Below are 16,674 nucleotides of genomic sequence, written 5' to 3'. Positions count from 1 at the left end.
GTAACTAAATAATACTTTGTGATAGTCAGTTTCTGCAATTCACTTTGAAGCAGGGTGGATAAAAATCAATGATTTTTTTAAAAAAATCAAAAAAATCAGATTTTTTTTATTTAAATCAGATTTTTTTGATTTTTATCGAATTTATTTTAATAAAAAACTTTTGGGGGAAAAATCTATCGTAAGATAGTTTTCTATTTAAGATACATAAATAATTTAGTTTATTCAGCATGAAATGGAACTTAGTTATATAGCATGAGGCTGTATATTCTGCAACACTGGGACTATCAGTGAGTCAACAGTGGGTCAAAGGAGTAGCAGAGATGACAGTTGCTCTTTTAAATTATGATTTAAATCGAGTTGATTTAAATCAAGCCTTTTTACTAGTGATTTAAATCATGATTTAAATTGTGATTTAAATCAACTCGATTTAAATCAAATCCACCCTGCTTTGAAGCAAGTTTAGGAAATTCAGCAGCAAGTTATATTCAAAAAATATTGAAAAACAGACAAATGAAGAGATGCTGCTAGGGCAGAATCACTTTTTTTAGGTAAGGAAGCCTCTTAAAAAAACATTCCTGCCTGTTGGGAAGGACCCCTCTCGTTGATGGGCGCTCTAGAAGGCATGTAGGTGGTGCAAGGACTTGTGATCTGGTCCATCAGCCCTGTCTATTTGGCAGGTGCTTTTGTATCCTCTCAAGATAAGCTCTGCCGCTGTGGGAAGTGGTGCAGCTCTTGCTAAGTGGTCAGCTCAAATTAGATGTGGGAGAAGTCTAGAGATAAGACATACTTACTGGTGAGGCAAATGAGTCCCAAGGGAAATAAGCAAACTCTTCAGAGATCTCTGCTTGGCTCCAAACCAGCGGGGTCAGCACATTTCAAAAGTAAACTATATACTGATCAAATTAGGAGGCTTCCCACAAGTGATAAAGATGTTGATAACAACAACTCCTATTAGTTAATAATATAGTCTCCTCTCCATCTGCAAAGGCAAAAGTGAAAGAGGCAGAAAGTATTTAGGCAAAAAGTTCCACTTTCAGACATGTAGTGTGCTTTTGATATATTTTAGTTGTCAAGAAGGAGATACTCCATGGGAGAAAGATATGTCAATCATCTCAATAAAAACATTTGTTTTAATCAGTGAAGACCTATTCAAACACTCCCTCGTGTTTTAATTTTTCTTCTGTAACCAAAGACCGTTGATATTTTCCACCTAGGTTCCTTGTGCTGTTATTCCATGCTGCCTCTTTATACAGCGCTAAAATGTTAATCCCAATGTTGTACTATAAACAGGGTTCTACCAGGGAAAGGATTTTGACACCACTAATCTAAAGCTTTCAGCTCCTCCTATTGCATGGCCATTAATCCATTCACAGAGTGTTGGAAACATAGCAAAGGAGCCAGAACAATTGTGTATTCATCGACACTGTTGAAAGTAATACCAGCACCTGTTTCTGTTGACTGAGAGATTATCACACTTCCACATTCATTATTAGGGTTAAAGGGTATAGTTGGAAAGATACCTTATGCCTGCTGACAAGCAGCAGGTGCAGCCATAGTTCTGCTTGCAGTGAACGTTTAGGCAGCCAGAGGTTTGCCATTGGTAGTCTTTGCTGAAGTTCTGTAGATCATTTGTCAGAAATTTCATTTCATACTGCCTAATGTTTCATTGGTCATGATCAAAAAGAAATGTGGCTCCCTGCATTCAAAATATTTGAAAGTAGTATTCTAGGGTACAGTAATTTGGTGGGGAGGGGTTGTTGTATGAAATGTTCATTTCCTAAAAGTAATTTTTAGTTAAACAAAAGTTGACTGCAAGTCTTCTGAGACTGGATCCACACATACCCTCCCCTTGCCCAGTAGTTGGTGGTTTCTCTCAGCTTTCCTCCAGTTTCTTTTATTAAATTTCATTAAACATTCCCTTTGTTTCTGTTTCAGGATGTGATTGAATTATTTTCTGTTATTTTAGGTAATTCAGCCTCTTTTAGACCTTGATCAGAATCGTAGCAAGTTGAAGTTATATATTGGACATTTGACAGCCCTATGCCATGACCGGGACCCTCTGATTCTCCGTGGACTCACTCCTCCCACATCGTACCACCTGGATGAGAATCGTGCAGCTTGGGAGAAGGAGCTGCAGAAGATGACTCTGGAGCAGGTCAGAATCTGACGTTTTCGTTGGGATGCTTAAACTGGGAGCAGGTCATGGCAGTTCCTTAGTTATGTCTGAATTTGTTTTGTTTTCGAAATGAAAGTGTGCAGTTTTTTACTTCAGAGTATAAAGGGTACTTCAAGGTGTAGGTACTGCTTATTCTTAAATAATAGGAATTCAGAAATATATTGTCAATGCATGATTCAAAGGTAAATTCCATGTTTCTTCCAGAATGGATAGAAAAGCCCCCAAATTCAGTACGGTCAGCTTAACCGATATTAGAATAAGTAAAATAACATCTATTAAAGAGAAAAATTTTGTGAGGACATTTTATCCAGAGTGTAAAATTACTTTATACACAACTTCCAAGAAATCCTAGCTGATCTATGTCACATTGCCCTAGACATGCCCAAAGACCCAATTAAATTTTTCCCAGGTCCACCCTAATTACAATTAACCGCCGTTTATAGAGTGTAAGATAGCTTAAAAGCCTGAGATTCGTTCATATATTACTGAGCTATTAATCATTACATCCAGACAAGGCTAAAGTATACCCTTTTTTATAAGATTGGTTCCAAGCATTTCTGGTGCTTAAAGTATAAATGAGCAAATCTGCCCTTGAATTAACCTGGAATAGAATCTTCAGTGTGTTTGTGTTGAATCTATATAAAAGGGATTTGCAAGTGATTTAGAAATATGCTACTGCAGTATTTCAGCAAAAAACAATATTCTCTTTATAAATCCGAAATATCCTAGTTGGTCAGACTGAAAATTACTATTAATCAGTATTTTTCTTCCTGTTTTTGTAATCTAGAAATTCTAGATAATATTTCTTATTCTGTATATGAAAAGCTTTGTTTTCAAGAGGGTTTTTTGTTAAAATACCTAAGTGAAACCTCAGCAATATGTCATAAAACACAATATATATAGCATAAAACACAATATATATCAAGAGGTTGACAGATAAGTATTAAATCTGGAGTCTTTCATTGAAAAATTATTATATGGCTAAAACAATGCAAGAAATTGTTTGGATCTTGAAGAATGGATATGGTTCCTAAAAATACATGTGCACATTTATTTTGCTGATAATAAGCTTTATGTTTCAGTTATATTTCTTCATTCTCCTTATAACTGCTAGATAACTAATGATGTGGAAAGTCTGTTTCACCCCAGATTCTTGTTTCTTTTACTTATTGCAACAAAGCTTCTGATATGACTTGATATCTTTTCAGAGTATGTATGTTTTTTACATGCATTTATGTATTTATTTGATTTCTATCCAACCTTTATTTGTACAGCTCAAGAAAGCATTATATAGTGCTGTACAAATAAAGGTGGAATAGAAATCAAATAAATACATAAATGCATGCAAGAAACATACATACTCTGAAAAGATATCAAGTCGTTTCGGAAGCTTTATAATAGTCCTATTTTCCTCAGCACAACAATCCTCTGGGATGCATTGGGCTGAAAGAGAAGGACTAGCCCAAAGTTACCCAACTATCTTCCCACATTTTTCTAGTCCAGCACCTTAACCAATACATTAAACTAAAGAACTGCTTGTTTCTCTATCACCGTGAGGGTGAACCTATAGCACACGTGTCACAGGTGGCACACAGAGCTGTATCAATGGGCACATGAACTCAGCTCCGACAGCTGATTTTTGGGCCTACCGGGCCCACCGGAGGTTGGCAAACGGGCTGTTTCTGGCCTCCAGAAGGCCTCTGGGGGGGGAGGCCGTTTTCGCCCTCCCCAGGCTCCAAGAAAGCCTCTGGAGCCTGGGGAGGGCAAAAAACGGGCCTACGGGGCCCACCGTGCCATCACATGTCAAAAGCGGGGGGGTTGCATGCACATGCGTGGGGGGCAGAGCGCATTGAATTATGGGTGTGGGCATGCATGCGCGTGACCCCCCCCCGCGCGCGACCCCCGCTTTTGGCACGCAGTGGCAAAAAGGTTAGCCATCACTGCTCTATCATGTACATTTGAATATACATATATAACCATGTATTATATTTGCGTACTTAGAAAAAACTTTTGTGACTTCCAAACATAAATTATACGGAATCTTTCTTTTACCATATTATATACCTAATGCTGCTGGATTTTCTATTATTAACTGTTTGTATCCCGAATATCTTTCTCTTCGTGCTTCAGCATGACTCGGTTTAGTAACTGAATTTAAATCCTATTCTTTGTGAAACAAATCTTTCACCATCTTGGGCCTCAAACTTGAGCTTCTGTATCATTCTTGATTTAGTCCCCCCCACCCCCGTTCAATTTGTCAGTCTGATTTTTACAGGAGTTGCTATGATCAGTTAGTCAGCATAAACATCACCTTATCAGAATTCCTTTTGTATATTTTAGTGGAAGGAGGTTTTCATGCTTTGTAGCTATTACTCTTAAACTAATAGAAAAAAAGCATAGATTTGGCATTAGAAAACTTATATAATTTTAAAATTAATAATCACAACAATAATAAAAATTGAAAGAAAAGGGCAAAATCTTACCCTGTTCATGAGGGGGAAAAAATAACATATATTTACCCAGAAAAATATTTTTTCTTTTTTTCCAACTTTTGACAAAGAATAAATACATCAGTAGTCTTTTGCTACAGATGTAAATTTCTCTGGTATTCTATTTTAATTCTTTTAGCTAACCCCCCTTCCTGAAAAATCCACAATGCTATGTCCAAATCCTGACAATATAAATAATAAGAACATACACATGTATAGTATTAGAGGAAAAAGAGATATCTGAAGAACACAGAACTTGGAACACGGTCTCTTGCATAGAGTAAATTTCAGATACATATCTACTTTCACTTTTCTTATAAATAAGCATGCTGTGGCCAAAAAGGTTTAATCCCCAATGTATATCCATAGTTGGTTCCTTATTTTAAAAATCACCCTTTTCTCAAGTAATATCAGCTGCTACTACCTCAGAATTCATGAAATAATACTTCTTCCTGACCTCTAGATAACTGTATTCTTCAGTTACTTGAATAAATCAAAACATCTGTTAGCCAGTAACATAAAGCAGAACATTTAAGCATATAGATAATCATATTCTAATCCCTATACAAATATGTAACAGATAAAAACATAGGAATCATATTATTCCAAATCAGTACCGTTACACTTTTTAAATCATATTTGCTTTCTATATCAGGAGCTCAGTTCCATTTTGTTTACTTTCTTATATTGAACATTAATGCATAGACAGTGAAGGCTGTGAATGTAATGAGCCAGTGTTCCAATTTTTTCATTAATAGGCCTCATTAAAACAATACCCCTTCTTCCTTCTCAATATATCCATATTTATCTGAAATATATATGTCAGGGCTCTGTGTCTCCAAGAGTCCAAAGCCCTCTTAATCAAACTTGGCCAAAATCAAGTTTGCACAAAAACATTTTTACCAGTTCCTATGACATGCAACTCATCTTGTGCCAGCAGTCCACCCAGAAAATTCAGACCATGTTTCCAGAAGCCAAATATCTCCAGTTAACTCTTTTGGATAGTCCGTCATTCACTTGTATTATTATTTTTTCCCTGTACTGGTTGTCTTCCATGAACTAAGTTTTTAGCTTTTTTCATAGTTCTTAAAAGTCCATTATAATTTTGTATCTGTTCTATTCAGTGTAAATTATTCCCATGTTGATTAGCAAGAAATAGTCAATATCAGTGGGTTTTAAATTGATTAAAAACACACCCATTTATATGGCTACTCAATATTGAGTGCTGAGTTTAGCAAGCTTCGTCTTGGGTTAGGACAAGTGCAATTCCACCAACATCAGGCTATCACTCTGGAGCCTGGTTTCCAGAAAAAGCAATTTCTTAATTTCTTTCTCCAATACCTTATCTTTACCATCTGGAGACAGCCAAAGACTTTAGAAATAGTCAACCTAGAGCTTCCAGAAGCAGTTGAATACACCTGACTCCAAACCTGCAAACAGTCCTTCCTGATGGCTTCATACAGATATTAAATAAGATGGAAGATGACGTAGAATTTTGCAGGATCTCCAAGACAGGTCCCAAAGGGTTAGGTAAATGTTTTTATTTATACATATATATATAAATAATATATACACACACACACACACTTGCGCGCACACATATATATACACACACACATATACACATATGTATATAAATATATAAAAAAAAATTTTTGTGTGTATATATATATATATATATATATATATATATATATATATATATGCATATTCTCTCTAGCCAGGTTTTACCTATGTAAACTTAGTTGTTCTTCAGCCCTAGGTTGAAGAACAACTAAGTTTACATAGGTAAAACCTGGCTAGAGAGAATATGCACATAAAAGCCTATGAAAAAAGAAAAAAGATATATATATATATATATATATATATATATATATATATATATATATGTATGTATGTATGTATGTATGTATGTAATATGTATATACACACACATACATACATATATATATATATATATATATATATATGTTTTTCTTTCTTTTTCGTAGGTTTTATGTGTATTTCTATTTAGCCAGGTTCTACCTACGTAAACCAAGATACTATGTAGCCCTAGTTCAATGAAATCACAATTCACTAGTTTCTGGGCTTTTTTTCTTTGCTGCCCATTGGGAGACTAAGATAGATCTATTTCGGCCTTATAAGGCCTCATCAGCCAGCAGCAAAGGGTCTGCTGGCTGCCAGAAGAAAAAAAGCCCAGAAACTAGTGAATTGTGATTTCACTGAACTAGAACTGCATAATATCTTGGTTTACATAGGTAGAACCTGGCTAAAGAGGAATATATATACATATGTATGTATGTATACACACACACACACACATACATACATACATACATATATACATACATATATACATATGTAGGTATTTGATCATTCGGGTTTTCTCCCACGTAAAATTGGAAGTGTCTTGGCGACATTTCGACGAAACTTCCAATTTTTACGTGGGAGAAAACCCAAATAGCCAAATACCTACATACAAACACCCGCGAAAACCTCAGAAAACAAATATATACATACATATACATATACACATACACATACACATACACATATACACACACACACACACACACACATATATATGTATGTATGTATGTATGTATGTATGTATGTATGTATGTATTGCAATTGCTCCTAGAAGCACGAAGCCGAGAACACCAGCCTGAAGATGACGAATGAGACTTCGTCGAAACGTTGCCAAGAAACCTCCAATTTTACGCGGGAGAAAACCCGAATAACCAAAGACCTACATACAAACACCCGCGAAAACCTCAGAAAACTATATATATATATATAGTTTTTTTCTATCGAAGCACCTGGTCTACCCCAATATGGGAGGGAGCATACTGCTTCCCTTTCGCCTTTCAGCTCCAATCCAGGAGCCCTCAAGCAGTCGCATTCACAACAAACCGTTTTATACCAAATTTATATTTGTTGATAAAGAAATAAAGGGAGACTAGATCTATTTCAAGCTATTTAGCTCTCATCAGCTAGCCATACCCTTACTGGAGATGCCATATTTTCATCAGCCATAATTTAAAATTGATCAAAATCATAGATGTCTTTGCATAAAATACTGTGGTCCCTCCGTGTAGCTTGGCTTTACTTTAACTATACCAGTTTTTCAATATAGTATCACTACCAAATATTTATAAATGCCATAATAAGATTATACATTTAGAAATATATTTTGGACTGACATGTAGATACTTCATATTTCTTAACACTGTTTTAAGTACATTTTACGACCTTTCCTATCACAGTTGTTATCATGGCAGTTACTAAGTTAGTAACATGGTTGTTAAGTGAATCTGGCTTCCCCATTGACTTTGTTTGTCAGAAGGTCACAAGGGTGAACACATGACCCCAGGACACTGCAACCGTCATAAATATGAGTCAGTTGCCAAGTGTCTGAATTTTAATCACATGACGATGGGGATGCTGCTTTGGTCGTAAGTATGAAAAACAGTCGTAAGTCACTTTTTTCAATGCCATTGTAAGGTTGAACTGTAGCAAATCGAGGACTACCCATATCTAATGGATCAAGGAGCTGCAGTTGATTTCAGTGTATATTCAGATTATATGATCGTCTCCAAAAAAAACATTATTTTTGGAGACTTTTATTTTTTTAACAACTCTTAGAGGGAAAACTGAATCTTGATTTGGCCGTTTAATGAACCCGAGTGCAGGAACTGAAAGTTTTCTTTTTTTTTCTTTTTCTTTCCTTGCAGCTTCACAACGAGCTGGAAAAGGCCGAGAAGGACAGCGCAGAGCTACAAGAGTTTGCGAATGCCATTCTCCAGCAGATAGCCGATCACTGCCCAGACATCCTGGAGCAAGTTGTCAATGCACTTGAGGAATCATCGTGACTGAAGCCAGCACTGCTTCTCCACAGCAGCCTGCCACGGGGTCAGGCCCTCCCAGTTCAAGGAGTCATGAGAATAATAAAGCATATGAAAAGGGGAGGGGGAGGAAACACTCTTGGTGCACCTTTTTATAAACAAATGAACATAAACTGGTAATTCCTCCAGTCGATAATGCCTGCATTCATCTTCTTACTGCCTTTCTCCGTCGGAATATATGCCGCACAGTTACTTTCCGGTTGGCTCTGGGTTGTGTCTGCTCTGAAATTTGCCAAGACTAGAAAGTGTGACGAGGGCACTTGCCTTTATTTTACTTTCCAAGTAATGAAAATCTTTGGCCTGTGTGGGGAATTCCATGTCCTCTAATAGTGTCTTACAATTGGCCAACATCCGTTTAGCTAAGTTTGCTGCTTGCGTCTCTACAGGAGGGTTGATCCTAAAGGAGAGGTGGGAAGTGTCCCCCATTCTTAGTGATGCATTCTGTTAAATGCGTTCCTGTGTTTTTCTTATTTGTTCTGCTTATTGTGAGCCTCACTTTTTGTTTACCAAATGAGCTATGAAATCTGGTGGCTGGTTTTTAGTCAATTTTACTATAACACTATTGTTGCATTTTTGGTTGAATTGTGCCCTTCCCACTTCCCACTTCTCTCATTTTATCTGTTTTTTTGGGTTCTTGGGGAGTTGCATCATATTCACTGTGGTATGTTCCAGAGCCTCCATCAGCAATTGAGAGATCAGAATAGTTTCTCTACATGGTATTAGGTTAATATATTGCAATTCACAGCCTAATTAGGAATCTGAACATTCATTTGAATTTTATTAATATTGAAAGCACATTTTGACTAAGGGCGCGACTAGTTCTATGCATAATTTATTCTTAAAAACGTTCACTGGAACAAACTTTGGTTTTGCTATATTCCTACCTTCATTAAACTAATTGCCTTATTTCAGGCTTCAGGGTCATGAGGAACCTTTAGAACAGTGTTTCTCAACCTTGGCAACTTGAAGCTGGCTGGGGAATCTGGGAGTTGAAGTCCACTCATCTTCATAGCTGGCTGGGGAATTCTGGGAGTTGAAGTCCATTCATCTTCAAATTGCCAAGGTTGAGAAACACTGCTTTAGAGCATAAATATGCTCCTTCTTTGACAAAGAATGCAATGTCTACAATATAGTCTCAGTCTTAAAAAGATTTTTTTTTTCCTTCCTTTCTGGATGCTATACATTTAATTCTTCATCGCTAAGGTCCCCTTTTCCCCGCTGCCTCATCTCTACCCAGCACATGCCTATGTTCAGATCTGGAAAGCCAGCTCACACGACGTCATGCATTCGATTTTGAAAGAATGCAGTCAGGCAAATTAGGTGTTCACGATGTCTTGTAGATGGTTCAGAAAACGGATTGGGCATAAATAAGCTTGGTTTTGAATTGTAAACAGTCTTTCATCCTATGGGTTTCCTAATGAAGGGTTCGTATTGCTCTTAGTTAGCACTTCCATGGTTTTAGAGATCTGTAATGATAGCTTAAAAGCAACTAGAGCCACTAGTTAATGCTTTTTGACATAAAAGAGAAGAGACCTGAGTGATCTTAAGTTGGCAGTTGCCTTCACCGGAAGGCATATAGACAGCAACTATACATACTATTCACCCATGTCTCATATCAAAGCCACACCTGTGGCCCTATTGCTTGAATGGCATATTTTGGTAGGACCTGCTGCTTTGAAAGCTTCCTTTCAGGTTTTCCTCCTTCATCCCTAATTACTCACTATAGGAATTTAATGCTGCCTATAAAACCATCTCAGCCTTCAGGCCTAACATTTGCCACCAGTGCTTATCCTATTGAGTTATATGGTTGGATCTTCAGCTGCCCTTGTTCCCTGCTGTAAAATAATCCATTCTCTGTAGGAAAAGCTCTGGAATTTCCTTATCTCTGGTTGAAATTACTTCTGCTTGTAAACTTAGCTGAGATGCTCCTTGATAGCTTTTTCTTTTGTTTTGTTTGAAGGGGGAATTTTTCTGAAAAATGGAGAAGATAGTTTGTGGTTGTTCCTGCATTCTCATGTGCTTATTGCCCTGTTTATGCTAATGCTTCCTGAGCATTTAACTCTTCCCCTACATTTGGCTACACTAATGCAAAACAGGATCTGTTACAAAAAATATAATATTCCGAGAACTTCTTAAAGGTCCCACTGCAAAGAAATGGTGATAGGTACTATTGTTTGCATTCCATTCACTACATTCTGGAAAGGGGGGGAGAAATTTGTTAAATTACTCTTATTAGTATAGCAGCTGTTGAACCCTTGCCATTCTTACCACAGATCTGGACTGGAGCTCCCGTGTTGCTCTTCTTTTCCTTCTTGTATAAAATCTCTTCCCTCCACCGTGGATTCTCTTGCATTTTGAGGATGGATCTAAGCCTTCAATAAAAACTTGGGAGAGAGAAAAATGCACAAAAAAGTTCTTATCTGCAAACAATGATCTAACAGCAGTAAAATATTGCAAGTAATCTTGATGCCATTTGGAAAGAGGGCCTGTCTTTTTTCACATCTCTGGGAACTGTGGGCCTTAAATACAAGGTGTTGGCCATGAGTTTGTAGAACAACCATTCTATTCCGGTTAGCCATGTCATCTGGGAATTCTGGACGCTCCAATCCCAACCTCTCTGGAGGTTGTAAGGTTAGAAAGTAATTCTGGAAGAGCATGATATTCTTATTTCCTTTTTACCATAAGGTAGAAGATGGTTAACAATCTTGTAGATTTAAACAATATTGGCTCCATTGGAAGACAAAATGAAATACTCAGACCTATGTCTGGTAATCTGATATTTCATTGAATGAGTCACAGCTTTCCTCAGTTTTGATATCTTTATGGTCTGCTACAAGTAAGACCAAGCTTTTGTGTCCAGAAAATATACCCCGAAAGGTTTTTCTGGAAAAGCATTCTTTTTTTTTATGTGCCTTGTTAAGCACTTCAGTTTTACATGAATTTTATTTAGATTAGCAATGTTAATAGATTTTTATTGGGCAACGAGGCTTGTCCGTTTTGAGAATTGTTTTCCTTTTCTTTCAAGCTCTGAAAAGCTGGTTTTCTGTTAATATGTTTCGTGATCTCCAAAGATGCTACACAGAAAGAATTTGAACATATTAAGAGTTTCTTGAAAGAATAAGGTAATTTCTTGTGCCAGCCTCGTTAGATTGTTTAATGATCCAGGTTTTCACTCTGATTTTATCAAAACCAAATTTCAAACATTTTTTTAAGAGGAAAAGGGAACTTCAGCTTCAGAATTATGCAGTTATAGACAAGAGACATGTCAATGTAAAACACCTTTCTTTTTTAATTATTCGTTACAATGACTACTTTTGGCCCTTGTTTTTATGTAGGAATGCCAAGTACTTATCTGAGAACTCCCAAAGACTTGCAATAGCTAAAGAAACAAAGAATATAGCAAAATAGATACCAATTTTTTTTAATGTGGTGGGGGAGGGTTAAAGATCGCTGGAAATATATACACATCCACGTTCATCAGTAGTATTAAACTTCTGTTTTATCTATCAATTCTAATATTCTGTCAGGAAAATTTCTGTATCTGAACATAAAATAAACTTCTAATCTCGTATGAGTAAATGATCGCCATAGCATAGAATCCTGGAGTGACCTTATCAAATGGAAATAGGATGCATTTTTGCCATAGTTGTTGGAATCCAAGAGGTGCTACTTTAGCAAAAGAAGTGAAAGCAGATTGCTGCATATCTAATACCTTCTTCTCTGGAAAAGGTGACAGAGCAGAGAAATTGGGCAGTGGGGTGGTTGGGGGCTGCCAAAGTTACCAAGACAAACTCTTCTCTTGCCAAACACTCAGTCTTTATCAGTGCAACCGGTGCTGTTTTTGTAATAACCGTTTTTTACTTTTTTTCCATTTATAAAGGAAGCTGTTACCTTCTGAACAAAATGGCTGTTTGTCGACATTTTTTTAAAAACGAGAATAAAAGCATTTCCGAACTTTTCAGTGTCAAAGTGTAAAACATAAGAATACTGATTTTTTTTCCAGTGCGTGTGGTGAGTGCTGTAACCCTGTCATCATTGGTATTCTTAAATCTTTCAGGGTTGGGTTTGTTTTGTTTTTTTAATTTTATTTTTCTGTTTCGTTCTCTGCTTGTCAATTTACTGTCTGTGTGATCCTCTGGCTGGGGCAGTTACTGACCGTGTGTCTATTGTCTGATTTTAAATAAAATTAAAAAAAAGGTAGAGTAGAAATCGAAAAGTTGTACTTTAAAAATATAAACACTAAATGTATTGTCCAAAGGAATTCAAATATGAATAGGCAAAGTTGTGAACTCCTCCTTTTACAGTTATCTTAGGCAGTTCCCAATCTTGTTCGTTTTAAGCATGGTTGGTTGGGGAATTTCTGGAAGTTGAAAGTCCTTAAAGTTGGCAAGATTGGGAAACTCTGGTCTAAGGAAATGGATGATTTAGGTTCAAGTTACCTTTTAGTTGCCTTGGTCAGACTTGAGGAAGACGAGACCAGTGTGGCCTTCATAGGAACATCACTAACCCTTGGATTTCCTCACTGTATCACTATGGTAATATATATGGAGTCCCTTTACAAGAGAAAAATAAATTAGTCCTGCAGTTGTGGGTTTTTTTCCTCAAGTTTCCTAGTTTTTTTAGTAGTACAAATTTAAATTGAAGGGATGCACGGAAGCTGGCATTCATATTTTGATTTTTTTTTTTTACACATAAATTATATTTCCAATTCTTCTGTCAAGAGTTCCATTGTTTCTTTGAAAATATAATCTTAAAGGGCTTGTCATTGTGGTAGAAGATTTCTACTACTGCTCCAGGGTTTGGCTAACATAAATATGCATAGCATCATTAGATTTATTATTGCTGCTAATCATATCTTACAAAACATGAATGTACTTTCGAACGTTTAAACCTGGTTAGTTTGGGGAATACCTATCAACCTTTTCCATTTGAAATAACCAGTGTTTCAGCAGAGATGTATCTGATTTACTATCAAGTGTTCCTGCCAGAATAAGAACGCTGAATTTATTGCAGATGGTTTGTAATTTCACCCTTGGGACATTCTTATTAATGCTGCATCTTAAAAGATTTGAGCCAAGTTTAATTCGTAATTGCCTTTACTTTTTCCCCCATCTGTTTTTGGCTTAGATGAAGTAATGCATCTTTCAGACATTCAACAAATAAACTAGAATTTGTCATGAGCATCTCCTTAAATACAAACGGCTCATAAGCCTAACTTACCTGTATTAGCAGTCACATTACTGATGGCTTGTACATACCATTTTAAGGATATGATCACATTGGTTCAAGTGAATGAGATGCTCCTATACAACCTGAAATGCATGCTGTTAATTCTTCCCGGCCAAAATAGTTGGTTATTTTCATCAGACTTAGTTCATGATGAACTTAGAACACTAAGTTCTGTTCTATCAAATTACTCACAAAGGCAGCATAGTAGGCTGTTATAGGGGTGAAAAATAGTGGGATGGCTCCCCGTGTTTATAATACTGCAGGTGGGCATAGTAAAGATGGGATATTATTTTTTTGTCTACTTGGAAAGTGATGTTTTGCACTTTAATAGAGGAGGAGACAACTTTTGCATATATAGTCTGACATATGTTGAGTTCCTTTTGGAAGGACTAGCAGTGGGAGATAATAGATGTCTGTAATACAAGTGCATATGCTGCCTTCGACATAAATGTGTTTAATTGATGGAGTCATGTTACTGACAAGATAATGAATTGCAAAGAAATTGTGTTATATATTCAACTTTGCCTTGATAATATAAACATTTTTGTTCAGTTGTTTCTTTTTTTATTAACAAAGTTCATGAGGAGATTATAAACTTGTTTAAAAATTAGATGTTATGTCCTTTTTTATATATACCGTATATTTAAAAAAAAAAATCTTTGTACAGTAAACTTTAAAGTCTCCTATTCCAAGATGTGAAATGTGCAAAGTAATGAGTCTTCTGACATCACACTTCTTACAATATCTCAGATGTGATTATTACACAGAGGATGTGTAGATCTGGTGGGAACCATCTTGGGAGAGAGTTGGCGAGCAGCATTCCTCCACTTAAGGCATGTTGATTATGCGAGTGCTTAATCATAGATGACACATTGATCTTTATAAAAAAACAAAATGTCTGTTGGATGGAATTGGCTTACCTTTTTTGCGCAACAAAGGATGTGTTCATCTGTATAGCTTTATGAATATAGTTTTTACAACACATGGTCCCCTATGCTTCTGATTCTCACAGTCAATTTTCTTCACCATGCAAAGCCATGGCTGCTAATATCTCTCCACTTCTGGTGCCCATCACACATCTATTTACTTTGTGATACATGCCCGAAGGAAAGAAATTTTTTTCTACACAATTCTGCCCAGAGAAAATTCACGGGGCCTTAGATTGTGGCTTGTCCCCATTGTTATTGACAATGTCACTCTCATAAACTGACAGTGTCAATTGCATCCTCACTTTGTGTACTAGAACAAAATTAGTTTTGTTAGTCTAATGGTATTGCCATGGTTTCAAGAGACATGTTGAGACTCTTAAAAATGTGCAGAGAGAAGAGAAACCAGGATGATTAGAGGACTGGAGACTAAAACATATGAAGAACGTTGCAGGAACTGGGCATGGCCAGTCTAGTGAAGAGAAGAACCAGAGGAGACATGATAGTAATGTTCCAATATTTGAGGAGCTGCCACAGAGAGGAAGGGGTCAAGCTATTTTCCCCAAAGGCCAGACAAGGAATAATGAATGGAAACTGATCAAGGATTCAACCTAGAAATAAAGAGAAATTTTCTGAGGGGAGAACAATCAACCAATGGAACAGCTTGCCTTCGGAAGTTATGGAAGCTTCACCACTGGAGACTTTCATGAAGAGATTGTCAGAAATGGTGCAGGGTCTCCTACTTGGGCAGTGTTGTAACCTAGGCCCAAGTAGGTTATTAGTAGTAGTAGTAGTATTACCAGATACAATCAGTCCTAAACAAACATATTTTATTAGAACAGCCAAGAATTACTTCATTTTCAGCTTAGTCCAAATTAATTCCAAAACAAATTCTTCATAAACAGTCCTTTGGCCTTATCACCAACCTTTGTCTTCTTTGGCACCCTGCCAAAGGCTTTTCTTGGCAAAACCCCACAAAGTTCAGAAGCAAGAGACGCCGACAAGAAACAAATGTAGCAACGTTGCTTAACTACAAAGATCCCAAGAGCCGTTGCTGCTCTTTTAAGCCTTCTGGGAGGGGCCAATCATTTCCTGGCCTTACTCTCAAATCGTCCTTTTTACTTTAGCTGCTCTTGCCTTCTGGCAGCTCTTCGCATGAGTGCATTAGGAACAGGCTCCTCCTGTTCCTCTGCCTCTCTGTTATCCGCCTCTGGAGGCTCTGGGGTCCGCGCATCGCTCCCCTATGGCCCTGGCCTCATCTCTGCCTCCGACGCAGAGCCCTCGTCCGGACCCCCTGACTCCAGGACTGGCTCATTGTCCTCCCCAGCCTGTCCGACTCCACTGCCAGCTCCACAGGCTGCTGGCAGACCACAACAGGTGGGGTTGGACTAGATGATTTACAAGGTCTCTTCCAACTCTGTTAATCTGTTTAATTTTCCCATTCGCACCTAACTATGGCACAAACACAGCCTGGCAATTTTTTCCTGCCAAGTTTCCATAATGATTGTCCCCAGGTTGTTTAATAATACATTTCAGCTCAGCAGTTTGAAAAGGCCCAAGGTATATAAAACGTATAATGCTTGGCACCCACTATTTAGAATTGAGGTCTGTCACAGATGGAAAATATTCTAATTTGGCTTAGAGTTCTGATTCAATTCTAATTTGGACCTCTATTTAGAGATGTATTGGTGGGGGGTGGGGAATAACATTAGGGCAGAGAGGAGAGAAACATGCTACATGCTGATTGTATGGATTGAGAAGCTTGTGTGGCAAAACTACACTTAAACTTAATTGTTTCTGGCACACTTAACACCATTTTCCAGGAATTTAAAAGGGGGTGGATAGCTGAGCCTAGGGAAGGAGACATTCTTATGCCAGCATGAAGTACTCTAGAAGCCCTTTGCTATTCATTACTCCCTCACCTTCAAGGCAACTTGAAAAGATTCCCA

At 37.2% G+C, this 16,674-nt stretch overlaps 1 protein-coding gene across 18 annotated transcripts in view; it reads left to right on the top strand.

Moving 5' to 3' along the window:
- Window positions 1–8,701, top strand: part of ERC1 (ELKS/RAB6-interacting/CAST family member 1) — a 149,452-nt gene extending 140,751 nt beyond the window's left edge. For all 18 annotated transcript variants that reach the window (XR_015728847.1, XR_015728846.1, XR_015728849.1 and 15 more), the window contains 2 exons: window positions 1,967–2,155; window positions 8,400–8,701. Coding sequence is in view for 10 of the 18 variants with exons in the window: in XM_087873697.1 (XP_087729823.1) it covers window positions 1,967–2,155; window positions 8,400–8,537 (327 nt within the window). In the remaining 8 variants the exon portion in view is untranslated. The remainder of the gene's footprint in view (window positions 1–1,966; window positions 2,156–8,399) is intronic.
- Window positions 8,702–16,674: the final 7,973 nt, after the last annotated feature.

Source organism: Pantherophis guttatus, chromosome 7 (assembly GCF_059756535.1).
Source record: "Pantherophis guttatus breed Tessera chromosome 7, ASM5975653v1, whole genome shotgun sequence".
NCBI classification, from domain to species: domain Eukaryota; kingdom Metazoa; phylum Chordata; class Lepidosauria; order Squamata; family Colubridae; genus Pantherophis; species Pantherophis guttatus.
This window is presented reverse-complemented; position numbering and strand designations above follow the sequence as displayed.